Here is a 13,660-nt window from a genome sequence, read left to right as displayed (position 1 = left end):
GGAAAACCAAAAATTTCCAGGGTTATTATTTGTAAGTGGAAAAGTCATAGGGAGTACAGAGTATGGATAAAAACCATCACAGATTGAATCTCTTCAATCGTTGACAGCCAAATTACATGATCGACACGAATCCTATAGGATTGTCTGGAATGATTTTATTTTATTTTTTGTGGAGTTTATAATTACATTAATTTTGTTGTGAAGGTGTAATATGTATAAGCTCCTTGGCCTATTCTGGGCTCTTATGAGTATTTTATGTTTATTCTGTTTGTTATTTATTTTTTAATCTATAAATATTCAAATATCAACAAAAAAAAAATTTCAGTACGTTTTTGTCGCTGTCTAAACCCCTCTAAAACCCCCAAAACAAAATAATGTTTTAAGCACTTCCTGAATCAAATCTGTATTGGCCAATTCTAAACCTCAGATATCGGTATCGGAAGTGAAAAAAGGTGGATCGGTGCGTTCCTAGTCCAAACGTGTAGCGACCTTTTCAACTTTTCAGACAAAAAAAACAAAACACCAAAAGTAAGTTAAAAAAAGAAATGGAACGGCAGGTCGGGTTACATAAAGACCGTCGATCGGCTGGAAAACTGCAATCGGAGCTTCTCATTAAGCCAAAGCAGACGTTACTTCAGGACGACTCACTGTGAGCAGTGGAAGGTTCCGGGAGGCGCCTCCCTCCGCAGCTCCTCGTACTCCTGGTAGACGCCTGAGCGCTGCAGCCGGCCCAGGTGCGCCAGCAGCTCCTGCGGCCGCATGGCCTCGGGCCCCGGCACGTGGATGGACGAGTCCTCCAGGGGGATTCCCACCAGCTCGTCCACGGGGTCCACCTGGCCGTTCTGACCCACCAGCAGCTCCTGGTTCCAGCCCGAAGCGTCCAGCGGGAGCAGGCCGCCCAGGTGCTGGGGCAGGCAGTCTCTGGGGAGGTGCTGACGCAGCTCGGCCATTTTCACCATCTGAACCTGGAGTCAGAAGGTGGAACCGGGGATTCGATGACCGAGGTTCAGTGATCCAGAAGCTAAAAATCCTTCATGATTTTAGTCTGAAGGACGGTTTACCCTCTCTCTCAGTTTCTCCTTCAGCAGCAGGCTGAGCAGATTGTAGGGGACTCGAAACCACACAGGGGCCCCCACAATCAACACCTTCTTCAGCCTGGCAGGGAACGCCCCCTGGTGGACAGAGACAGAACACGTCATATTAAAACTATAGATTTTCTAGACAAAGATTTTCATCTTCAGAAGCTAATTTTTGTGAACAAAACAGCCCATTAAAATCTAGTGAATTATTGCTTTATTGTTAATTAAGTCCAAAATAAAACTATACTTTTTATTTGAAAGACTATAGTTGGCATCAGTATTGCCAATAATGTCTTCCAATAACATAATCACCCAAAGATAATTTATAATGTCCTGCCAACTTGTAACATTTTTCAATATGCCCCACTGGGCTTAGCAAGGTTTCTGAGACAAACAATACAATTTATTGAAATATGGCAAATAAATAACATTCACATCCCTGGGTTTATAGATTAAATTAGTTTGTTTGCCATTTGGAAAAACCTTTATGACCTGGACAACACTTATAGCATTTAATTTAACTTTAGTTTGTCTAATCGGGAGGCGTTTGTAACACTTCCTAATTGAGTGCCATCAGAAATGCACTGATTTCAGGTTAATTTGCCCGACTTCTGACCTTCCAGTCACAAAATCAAAATTTGGATCATTTTCCCAATCAGTAAATTCAACCGCGTCAGGTTGGGAATAATTTCCAGATAAGGCGCTGTAACTAGGAAAACAATACAAAAAGACAATGGAAACTATATCAGAGGAAACACAAATATGAAAGAAACATTTTGAGAAATTGTTCAGGCTTCAGGAGAGCGAGCGAGCGCAAGACATTCAGTATTCTGCCTCCTGAATTTTCCTTTTGGAGGCAGGAAAATACATCTGAAGACCATTTAGATGGCAGCAAAACACCTTCGCTTTGTCGTTTTATAAGAAAAATCGGAATCGACTAGAATCTGTATCATCCACAAGAACTGGACATCAGAAATCGGTTGCCAAATTCTGACAGTTGCCTCCCGAACAATGCAGATTTTTCCTGCATTGTGGCCATTCGATTTAAACCGGTGAATCAGCGATTCCAACCTTGAGCAGATTGAGGATCTTCTTGCTCAGATCCAGCTCGAAGTTGGTGTAGTTGGAGCCCGCCATGTCATAGATGAACACCAAGCCATTCCTCTGGGTCTCAAAGCTGAAGAGAGTAAAGAGAAACCTGCATGTTTTCACATGGTACACCAAAAAGGTGAAGCCATCTATGTTTGAAAAGTGTAAATGTGTACCTTTTTTTTTTTTTTTTTTTGTTAAAACACAATTTTAGAAGTAATTGGAATAACGTAGTGAGCAAGCGTTTAATTGAAGGGAAAAAATGAGAAATCTGTCTCTTTGACCAGAAAAGATTCTGCAGTCAATAATCAGAATTCCTGGTGGTGGTGAGGTCACCTTTCTACGGCCCGGTCCAAAAGGTAGAAGAGAGCCTGGAGCACAACATGGTTGCCTGTCTTGTTGGGATGATGAAGCTTGGCTGTGTACAAAGCGATGGAGGCTCCTGTCGGGTCCCGGACACTCTGAAGACAGAGAATATCAACAAATAAGAAACATTTCATTTAATCTGGATCACAGATTTTGGATTTGTATTCATTCAGTCGCTCCGTGTCAATACTATGTAGAACCAACTTTCTCTTCAATTGCAGCCTGCAGCTTTTCTCTACCAGCTTTGCTCATCTAGACATTTATCCCCATTCTTCTTTGCAAAAACAAATTACAAGAATTAAGTTAATCGAAACAGACGCAGCCGTTTGCAAAGATCGTTTCAAAGTCCTGCTACTGATAATAATTTGGTGCTGATGTGTTAAAGAGATTAATTATGTTTATTTGTAAAACCGATACCAAAATATAACTTCACAAGATGCTCCTCATTTTAAGTTCTTATTTTTTGTGTGGGAGTTATCATAAAATTAGTACTTCATTTTACTAAAATTACAACTTTATTCTGGTAAAATGAGTTTATCTTTACTATATCACTACTATTTCATCTTTAATGTCATACAAATTATCCCTATGACTATTTTGGAAGTCTGACTTTATTCTCGTAACATTACAACTTTTATTCTCAAATTATTTCGACTTATTGTTGTACTACTCTGTTCTTATCCTGTGACATTGCCTCTCTGAAAGACGGCTGAGCAAGGAGAAGAACTGACCAGACGATGGACTGAACATTACTTTTGTGAGGTACACCAGCAGCAGAACCACGATTTGGATTTTCTGCCAAAAGCTTGTGCTTTCTCGTCGACAACACAAAACATGTCGACAAGTGTTGCTTTGTTTGGTTTCAACCTGACCAACACCCAAGATCAAAACGACCACCGGGGGGCAGTACGGTTCACAGAGTATGTTTTTGTGTGTGTGTGGAGGCGAGGGGTGAAAGGGCAGTCAACAGAAATCACCATCAACATAAAGATCCTTTAGGTAGCACACCTCCATCTTAGTTCATTTCTTTTTTTCCACTTCCCACCCCCAACAGCGCCGCGGTGCCACTCCGCCGACCGGAGCGCTCCTTTCTGTACGGGAATTATCCCGCCCGTGTTCTCTCTTTGGCACGGGGGCTAAAAATACATCAGACAGGATATGAATCCTGCTGCTGGGGCTGGAGGACTCAGACGTCAGACCAGAGGATGTGCAGCATCAACGCCGCTGTGGCGCGTCAGAGAGGGGAAGGAAGAAAGGGAAGGCACAATAAGTAGTGGGAGGCTTTTCTTTCTTTCTTTTTTTGTTGTTGTTCTTTTGTTTGGTTTGTGTCTGCGGGCACATGACGACTGAAGGGATAAACTTTAAGGTTAAGACCTGTGGAAGCATTATGTGCATCATAAATTCAGCACCTGAGATGCTCCATAAAGAACATTATGTGACAGGGTTCATCCTCCATATCACACAAGGATTCAGAAACTCTGCAATAAACATGCTGCTGGATTTCACCTGGCAGCTGTCGGGGTGATTAGAGCTGTCTGAGATGGGCGCTGTGAAGTATTCACACCCTTTTGATTTCAGGTCACGACTGTGAACTCCACAGCATATTTTAGAGGTGGCGGCGGGAATTTGACGTGAACGTTTTCTGATCCGCCTAAAAACAATTTGAACTTAACAGAAAGCAGATTCAGATTGTGGAAATGTATGCAAAATTTTCATTTTGCATTGCAAATTCCCCTCAAAATCAGCTTATTTAGCAAAATTGCAATGGAAAAACGTTTCCCGCATCACGTAGGTCACATGATCAACAACTGGATGTTGCAACTGGCGCAAACCACAAAGGAGAAGACAGGAAGTAGTTTGGAGGATGATTTTTAATGATTCACTGTGTGGACAGACGTATTCACGTGCGATTTTAATTGCATTTCTTTTTTAATGAAAACAACACAATTCCAAAATTGTGTATTTTCGACATTAGTGGAACACGGACAAAGTTTGGCGTACATTTGTAACAGAAACGTAGCCGGTCATATATATTATTGTTGTCTCGTCATCATGTTGGAAACTAAGCGCTTTTTTTGTTCACATCATTTTAAAACTAAACTATTTTTTTTTTTTTGTAATTCTCTATTTGTAAAAGTTTTATATTTTTTCTTTGTTCTTAAAACCTAAAACCAGATATTAAATGGTGTTTTTTTTTTTTTTTTTTAAATGACCACAAATTTTCTAATGGACATTTTTATTCTATTTTTTTTCTGGTTGCCTTTTCACAAAACTTTATGCAACATTTATGGCTCTCAACGAGTATAAAAATAATCTCTTTGGTCTGTGAAAGTTGTGAGGTTTCGCAACCTGACTTTGAGCAACATTATAGAGAGAAACCTGACTCTTATCAGTTAATAAAGGCGTGTAAAGGAAAAAACAAAAACATTCTTACCAACACTGTGAATTTTCCACTGAGCAGCTCAGAGCGCAGCGGCTCTTCCTGAGGCTGCAGCCTGACGATCCCTTCTTTAAGACGCGTTTCCTGAAGACAAACGGATCAAAAGTGAGCAAGGTGAAGTTAGCCTGCCGGGAGGCCAGAGGAGCTGAATTCCTCTGAGTGAACAATAGAGCCGCCGCAGGAAGACGTGTGTTATTTCTAGCTGGAATCTAGGAAACCCTGGAGTGATCACGTGGAGGTTCCTTCAACCTGATCTTAAGATGGCTGGATTAGGTCGTTTTACATTTAAATAGATTAAAATAAAGATTAGGGACTCTCATCTTGGTTTGTGCAGACTAAAATGTCATGATGATGACTATAATAACGTTTATTCTCTTTATACACTCCTCATCTCATACATCACTGCAATCTGACAAGATACGAACTTAGACAATAACCTGGACCGAAATAAATACGATCAAATTAGTTTTTTTAGAGTGGGACACAAAGCATGAACAAATATTAAATGTAAAATCATGAAATATAAGAAAGTTTGATTTTATCCTGCTTACCTAAAGGAGAAAAAAAACATGTCGCTCTCAACACTAACCTAACAGTTTGTATGTATTTATTCTCCATAAATACACACAAACTGGTTTTCAGCTGGTTCCCAAATGATTTTCATCCAGCCTTTAAGTGTCCAGAAATCACAAAGATGAATCACCAAGACATTTTCACAAAACAGATAAAATCCTAGATTTTAAAAGAAGCATAAATTACACCACCATATTAATGTTTAAATTCAGAAATACTTAAATCTCAAGGAGAAATTTTGATGTTGTCATGGATAATTTCATCATCAGCAGACGGCAAGCTCTGCTAATCCACCTCATTTGCTTTTGCCGCTTCATTAAATCTCCATCTGGACTTTTTTTTTCTTTTTTTTTTCTTCAATTTATCTGGTGTCGTAGTTCAGGTATTATTTGATGTTTTGAGATGCTGATCAGCTGCTCCAAGTTGTAGGGTAGCAAATCCTCTGTTGCTACGGTTACGCATCATAACAACAATCCTTGCACCTGATCCACATCCAAACCCAGAGGGAATGACTCAACTAAATATTTCTGAACAAAAGTATACAAAAAGTACCAAATCAGAACTGATGCAACAGAACATGAACATGTAAGTAGCAGGCTTTCAGGTCGGCTACTCCTGATACATATTTGTTAATAATTGGTGATCAATGCAATGCAAAAAAAATAAAAAAGAAGAAAAAGGTAAAGTCATTAAGAAACTATAATTAAGTTGCTTCATTGCCACAAACTTCACAGTTTTAAATAAAACCTTCTAGATGAGATGTTAACATTGAAATCCAGTTTTTTCTCTTTAGTGGTTGGACAGACTGATGTTCGCTTGTTCAGACTGATCTGTCGGCCCATGACTCGGTACAAGTGCTGCGTAACAGGGACTGCGGTGTCGAGGTGAGAGATTAATCCTTCCTAAAAGGTCAAAGTTTTCATCCCTGCGCCACCCGGTCAGGTCTGGAAACTGTCTGAGCTGCAGAGCCTCTCCGCATTTTGTCACATCATAACCACAAACTTTCAGGGGGGCTGTGTGGGGGTATGGGGGCTCTTTGATAGACCAAAAACAAATTAGCATTTCAATACGAGGTGGAAAGAACTAATAACAAATAAGAATCTTTAAAATTACAGTGTGACTCTGTGTTCAGCCTCACTGAGTGAGAACTAGTTAGAACTACCTTAAGGCGCAGTTACAGCTACAGGCCTGTAGGGGGTGTCTGTACCAGCTTTTTGGGTGTAAATGCTGATATTTTCTTTCCTCCATTCTGTTTTTCAAAATAGCTCCAGTTCAGTTAGATTGGATGGAGACTGTGACCAAGTCCATCTGATTGGACTTCAGTATGGACTTTGACTGGGTCATTTCAACGCTTGAATAAGGTTGAAGCTAAATGTTTACTTTTTTGTAAATGTGCACCATTTTGGTTGTAAAAACAAACATTTTTCTACAAGTCTGCTATCTAATGTAAATTGCTTGTGACAAGCTGTCATTGGGACAATTTTTCTCTTCTTCTTCTACTGTAACGGAGTTGAAACATGCTCTCACTAGAACCAAATATGGAGGAGCGCCATTTATTTTCTACGCTCCACAAATCTGGAACAAACTTCCAGAATAGTACAAAACTGCCGAAACGCTGAGTTCCTTTAAATCAAGGTTAAAAACCCACCTATACAGTGTTGCCTTTGATAAATAATGGCTTGAACATTGATTATTATATTTGATGTATATTTCTTTGATGATTTTGATGAGGGCATTTGACCAAAATATCTTTGTTTTATAATCCATTACCATATTACATGGTGTCCACATGTAATATGGTAATCAAGTCCAATTCAAGACTTTATTAGACCTTTCCAGACCATTGTGAAGGCAATTTAACACCTGTACCACTGCAGAATATGCAAAAGAAAATTGAACATTTTATGTAGTAGCTGTTTTGCACAGAACGGGTTGGAAACAGAAGGGAGCCAGTGGCAAAAACAAATTGGCGATAAATTTAAACTTACCAATGATAGACACAAAAAAGCTAGCTAGAAAGGGTTTATTAGCAGCTCATAAGCGGTAGCCTCACCCGCCTTGAGTTATGACCTGTGGTTAATGTATTCAAGGCCAACGTAGGCTAGGCAAGGCAACTTTATTTATATAGCACCTTTCAGCCAAAGACAATTCAAAGTGCGTGTACAAAAAACAACATACAACAAGAAGATAATAAAAAGAAAGTAAATTAAAGATCAAGCAGATTAAAAATGAACAAAATAAACATTACAGTTTTGAATATAGTTAAAAACAAACATTTAAAAATAGGCAATGTCAAATAAGGTTTTTAGCCTTGTTTTAAATAAACTCAAGGTAGGGGCAGTCTTACAATGAGCAGGAAGCTTATTCCAGAGTGTTGGAGCATAAAAACTAAAAGCTGCTTCACCATGTTTAGTTCTGAAGTTTAGTTAGAAGGTTTGATTCTGATGATCTTAAAGGTCTGAGTGGTATATATGGTTGAAGAAGATCAGAAATATAGTCTGGGTTTCTGTTATGAAGTGCTTCGTAAACCATTAAGGAGATTTTAAAGTCTATTCTTTGAGTAACAGGCTACATACTTTGTAAAACATTTAATACATCTTAAGGCCACAATTTTAGGTACATGAATTTAAGACTTTTCAAGGACTCTCTTGTATGCTGTTTTTATGATCTAAAGCCCTTTGAATGGCCTTGCTGATGAAATGTGCTAGACAAATAAAACTGCCTCGACTTCTGTTGGGCATTCAAAACTTCTCCACAACCTTTCCCCCCTGACATGTCTGCTATTCACTTGACTCATTTTTGGGGACTGAACACAAATGCCACACTTTTAATATTTTTATTGGTCTACTTAGGTCTACTTTTTGCACTTTTCGTTTGCACCCTATTAACCTTCCACCAATATTATGCATCAAAAGCCTAAAATAAGAGATAATGCTGACTAAAGAGGATGACTCACTCACTGAGATCATCAAATAAATAAGGAACTAGGACTTTGATCACCACGTTCCACTTTGATGGTGGAGAGATCAGTTGATATCTGAAACCGTTCTGCTTGTCACTTTTGATTTCACAACCTCAACTCATCTCGCCCTCCTGCACGCACACACGCATACACACACGTATGCATACATGGTTGCACTACTTCACAATGTCCCTACAGCAGAGACGGACACGCCCGGCTCCGATAGTCGTGCTGAGATGTGTGAAGTCGTACGTTTCTTAATGCTCCTCTTCTCTCCCTGGGAGGCAGCTGAGAAGCAGGAAGCTGAAAAAGATGCTCGGTTCAGATGCACAGCTGTTGTTCATCTGTTATGCCTCAAAAAAAAAAAAAAAAAAAAAAGAAAGTCCAGAAAAAACAAACAACAAAATCCCAGATTCCGTTTCCATCCGTCTCTTTTATCTGGACACAGTTCCTTTACGTCGATATCGTCTGACTGCGTGCTCAGCTCCTCCCTGCTACCCTCCATGTTTCTTTTGATAACACAAGTAGGATTTGTTCACGAGTGCTTCGGTTCTCCATAAAGTTAAAAACGCCTCTTGGAATATCCCTCTGGTGATGAGTCGGCGTGAGACCGTGTTCCTGGGAATGTTGCGCTAGTCTTTTGTGTTGCGCTCGTTTGCTGCGAACGATGCGGGTACTACTCACCAACTTTCCTCAATCAATAACGCAGGCCAGTTTTATGCTTTCAGCTCTACTGCACTGAAAGCTGCATGACAGAAAAAGTAGCATGAACTCGATCACCTTTATTAATAGAGAATAAATATGTCAACATTATTCCAGAAGCTTGTTGATGCCCATAACTCAAGTGTTGTACTTCAGTTCATTTTAAATTAAAAAATATTGTCTTCACCCCAAAGGGAAATCAAATGTTGTAACAACTCCTACCAAAGTAGCTTAAAATGGATGGCCTCTGACTAGGGCTGGGCAATAGATCAATAACATTATAGATCGCTATAGACGGGTGATCAATATGAATAGATTATGCATTCATTTCAATCCAGAACCGTGGAGCATTCTGGGGGATGCAGGCAGAGGAAAAGCTTTAGCTGCTCAACCTCTCATGTCCAGCTAAGTTAGTCTAGTAACATCAACTAACTCACTCACTATTTGGTTGCCTAGCAACAACCTGTTGCACGGCAGCAGTTTAAGGCTTTTCAGAACAACGCTGGTAAAGACATTGTTAAAGGGTTAATGGAGGAGCCATGTTGTGGTGACTTCCTGAAGGCAGAGTTTCAGAAAGAGCAGGAGTTTCTTAAAGAGACAAAGACCCAGTTTCAAGCCCAAGTCAAATTTCTATAATATATGTAGAATTTTTATAACAGAAAATTAACCTAATTACTTGATAGTGCCATTTTATAACATAATATGCCAAGGAAAATAACTTTTACCTTTATTTAACGAGGTAAGTTATTAAGAACATGTTCCTTTTTACAATAACAAGAGGGACAGAGGGAAGAACACAAAGGTAATAATCTTTGTGTTTTGGATCAACAATGTTCTGATTAGTATTCCACATAAATTAGACAACTATGTTTTGTTTTATTAAAAATTTAATGTATATTACTGAGACCAAACTGAAAAAACAAACATTTATTTAGATATGTTTGTGACCTGTGGGTGATTTCAATGCAACAATTTTGACTCTATGGTAAAAATGTTTGGACTCAACTGTACCAGATCAAATTACAAAGGTTTCCATCTACCCACTAAACCTCCGTCTCTGAGAAAAAGGAGTGATGTAAATATTTGTCATTACAAAAATATTTAAGGATGAATCTACCTGCCATTTTTTGTTTTATTTTAACAGACCCATATGGCTTTTACAGGACCACATCCACAATTTTGATGTGCAGTCATACTAGAGCAGCAACTGCAGAAACATTTCAGACTAGGGATCTTCGTCTGGCCTTAAACCACAAAAGGAAACTGAACTAAAGTAAATGTTATTCACAGCAAAGGGTTTTGATGCTCGTTACTCCTTATCGACAAAATCCAGGGCTGGCAAGTTCAGCTGGAAGCAGATGCTTTAAGCACATGATGACACATCAGGTTAGCAGCGTCCCTCTCCCTTACCCTGTAATTGTGGAAGAGCTCAATGGCGCGGAGGACGTCAAACTTGCGAGCCATGAGAAACTTGACGGCCAGTTCCCTGGACAACGGAGACACTCCATGCTGACTGGTCCACTTGTTGATTTCCTCTAGAAACTGCCTGGTGGCCTGGAAAAGACACGGAGAGGACGTCAGTGAGTTTGAGCTCTCCCATTTGGAGGGTCAAGCAGGGCAGGAAGTGAAACTGTACACACACGCACACGCACGCACACAGAGACACACACAGTCTGAGGAAAAACATGGATGGACGGCTTTAAGTTTGCGACTGGAACAAGGTCGGAGACGCAACTTGTCTTTATAAGCAAATATAAAAAGGCAATGTGAAAACCACATATGTGCATAAAAATGTTTCTACACAAGGATTCAGCTTGTCTCCATGAACATATTAGATGTTTCTGTTTGTCTTTTGTCACGTTCTGGAGCACAACAAGTCGTGTGTGTTTTTTGAGGCACCATATCCTTTTAATTCACCAAGCTGCACTGGGATTTATTTTTTACAGTCCTAAGACATGGAGACACTAAATTGATTGATTGACCAATGACTATTACTCACTGATGACGTCACATTTGGCTGATTTTAAACGTTTCAAAATAAATTAACTAAAAATGAGTGGAAGAACGCATTTCATTAAAATGTACGAGTTTTGTGCTTTTCTGCCACACAGTGACAAGTATTTTGATAGACTTTCTTAAAACCTTTTCTAAAAGCAGCCCAAATTTTAATCAACCCACCCAAAGCTGTTTATTCCAGCCCGACGTGTTCAAAAGAAACCTGGCAAATCTGACAGTATTACCTTCTGCGTTTTGGATTGTTTGCATGGGTGCAAGAATGTCCTTGTGTGTAGAGCAGACAAGGTGTGTGTGTTTTAGCATTTCTCCATCGAATACCACATTGCCAGGACCCACTGCACCATAGGATTAAAGCGTCAGGCTAGGTTTAGTGTAAATTGAGTATAGGTTAGGTACTGGGTTGGGAATAGGCTACAGAAGGTAATAAAAAAATGAATGGACGTCAATGCAAAGTCCTTGTGAAGACAAAAAGACGTGATATTTGTGTGCGTGCTAATTTGTACAAAGTTGTTTGAATTGTGAGAAAGGATCAGATTCATGACCGACCTTTACTTTACTTCAGCAATGAAAAATAAATCCCAAGAAACTTCATAAATGGAAGTGTATTCCTTTACAATGTAAAGTTCTTTCAGCCATGCAAGCTTTACATGTAGCGCGTTTTCACACCAGATAGTCTGCTAGACTCGGTTTGATTGGTGCGGTTCAGTTTCACACTGCACTGCTTCAAACAAGCCAAACGCCTTTGAAACACCTGTTCACCTCCTCGCCTATGGTGGCGCTGCACTAAGAACAACTGAAGGAAATGACACAAAAACCTCTGAAGAAGAAAAATGTTGAGTAGTGTGAGATTTTAGCTGTTGTAGAATTTCTCTTTTGTCGCTGGAAAAAGACCACGAGCCATTTGTCCCACTAGTGCTTGACTTGTGTGTTTGTTTTGGTCGTATTTACCCAGAATGCTCTGCAGCATGTGACTCCAATTCCTGCTCTTGGGAGTCAAATATGCATTTATTTCAACCAAACCAAGGCCTAGCTTTTCCGGCGGACCAGAGTATTAACAGGGCTGACAGTCGACATTTAGGGGCTTTGCATATTCAGGTCCTAACTATATTACATCCCATCCCAGCAACTCAAAGAGTAAGCCTGTCAGCACACAGTGAATCCTCAACAGGCTGCAATGGGAGGCTTTGAACACAGAGTTTCACTTCTCCACTTAGGCGCAGCAGCAGCAGCGTGGCTCGCACTGAAGAGAGGAAGTCAGGTTCTGGGAATCGGTGGCTCTTTAGGAAGACAAAACGATCACTGACGGGAGCTGAGGCTGAAGACAAGATGCCAGTGTCTCTCCTCGGAAAGCCGGTGCTTTCAGAGGCGGCGGGGCCGGCCGCTTCCTGCTCTGTTCAGATGCCTTGGCATGCGAGGGATGAAGGCTGATTGCACCTGACAGGGCAGAGGTACCCCTTCATATCCGACGCCCACGAGAAAATGAGAGCGAGAGGAGAGAAGGATATGCTCTGAACTTTGGACTTAGGAGAAGGAAATTGCACAATAACAGGATAAGAAAACAACTAAAGTTCCTGTAATGAAAATGAGAAACTTTAGAAGGAAAAAGGGGTAGAGATCAGATCACTGAATGACATGTTTATGGGAAACTGTGGTCGCAGAGGAAATTACACGTCAGCTCATCTGTTTATCAGTAATGCTGCATTTGATTTTACTGACTTGTATTCAGATAAAATCCTCACAATGTAGAAAATTACCTTCAGATTGGATTACTTTCTTAACATTAATCCAATTTGTCAACAGACTGGATTAATGTTAGTCAACATTAATACATAAATGCTGACTAAATTTGAAATTTAAAAACAAATTATGAGATTATATAAATGTCTATTGTTAGAAATCCTTAGTTGTCTAAACCTACAGATTTAGATAAACATTTTTATTGGCTGTTGACGGTGATTGGCTAATTTTCATCTCAGCCTGTATTTACTGGTCACCTGAAGACCTGAAACCCCAAATTCTGACTTTTTCACCGTGGATGCTGCTAAAGGAAGAAGACTTAAAGTTAGCCATTTTGAGTAGCAGTAAATAGTTTAACAGTGAGGTTCGCAAAAGCACGTAAAAGGATAAAGGAAAGTATACATGAAAACATTCAGGCTGCAAGACCGTGAGAGAGAGCAAGACTTTCAGCAGACACCAGGAAGGCAAGATTAGATTTGATTCTCCATGTGGAAAATGATATTCTAGTAATGCTAGCTAAAACAATATCCAAGCACCTGGTCTTTGTCTTAATCAAGTAAAATCAGGCTTTCCAGAGACTCCTTGCTAATATCACCTGTCTTTATATAGACAATGTAAGGCTGACCACTGCTGGAAGGCTTTGGTTCTGTCTTTTTATGATGTACTTATTATTGAGAATATGGATTTAGCAAAAAC

General features: G+C 39.8%; 1 protein-coding gene and 1 long non-coding RNA gene across 5 annotated transcripts in view; one reads left to right on the top strand and one right to left on the bottom strand.

Moving 5' to 3' along the window:
- The window catches only part of ptpn9a (protein tyrosine phosphatase non-receptor type 9a), a 28,402-nt gene that overhangs the window by 7,345 nt on the left and 7,397 nt on the right, over window positions 1-13,660 (bottom strand). For both annotated transcript variants that reach the window (XM_044125408.1, XM_044125409.1), the window contains 6 exons: window positions 10,622-10,765; window positions 4,969-5,058; window positions 2,505-2,629; window positions 2,151-2,256; window positions 1,062-1,172; window positions 649-965 (listed from right to left, as the gene is read on the bottom strand). In XM_044125408.1, the coding sequence (XP_043981343.1) occupies window positions 649-965; window positions 1,062-1,172; window positions 2,151-2,256; window positions 2,505-2,629; window positions 4,969-5,058; window positions 10,622-10,765 (893 nt within the window). The remainder of the gene's footprint in view (window positions 1-648; window positions 966-1,061; window positions 1,173-2,150; window positions 2,257-2,504; window positions 2,630-4,968; window positions 5,059-10,621; window positions 10,766-13,660) is intronic.
- Window positions 1-13,660, top strand: part of LOC122835949 — a 26,900-nt gene extending 13,240 nt beyond the window's left edge. The window contains exons 3-4 of one of the 3 annotated variants that reach the window (XR_006371373.1): window positions 6,341-6,431; window positions 12,442-13,660. This is a non-coding gene — a long non-coding RNA (uncharacterized LOC122835949). Of the gene's footprint in view, window positions 1-6,340; window positions 10,611-12,441 lie in introns of those variants that run through there. The other 2 variants (XR_006371372.1, XR_006371371.1) reach the window with 2 other exon arrangements.

The sequence above is a fragment of the Gambusia affinis genome, linkage group LG08 (assembly GCF_019740435.1).
Source record: "Gambusia affinis linkage group LG08, SWU_Gaff_1.0, whole genome shotgun sequence".
NCBI lineage: Eukaryota > Metazoa > Chordata > Actinopteri > Cyprinodontiformes > Poeciliidae > Gambusia > Gambusia affinis.
This window is presented reverse-complemented; position numbering and strand designations above follow the sequence as displayed.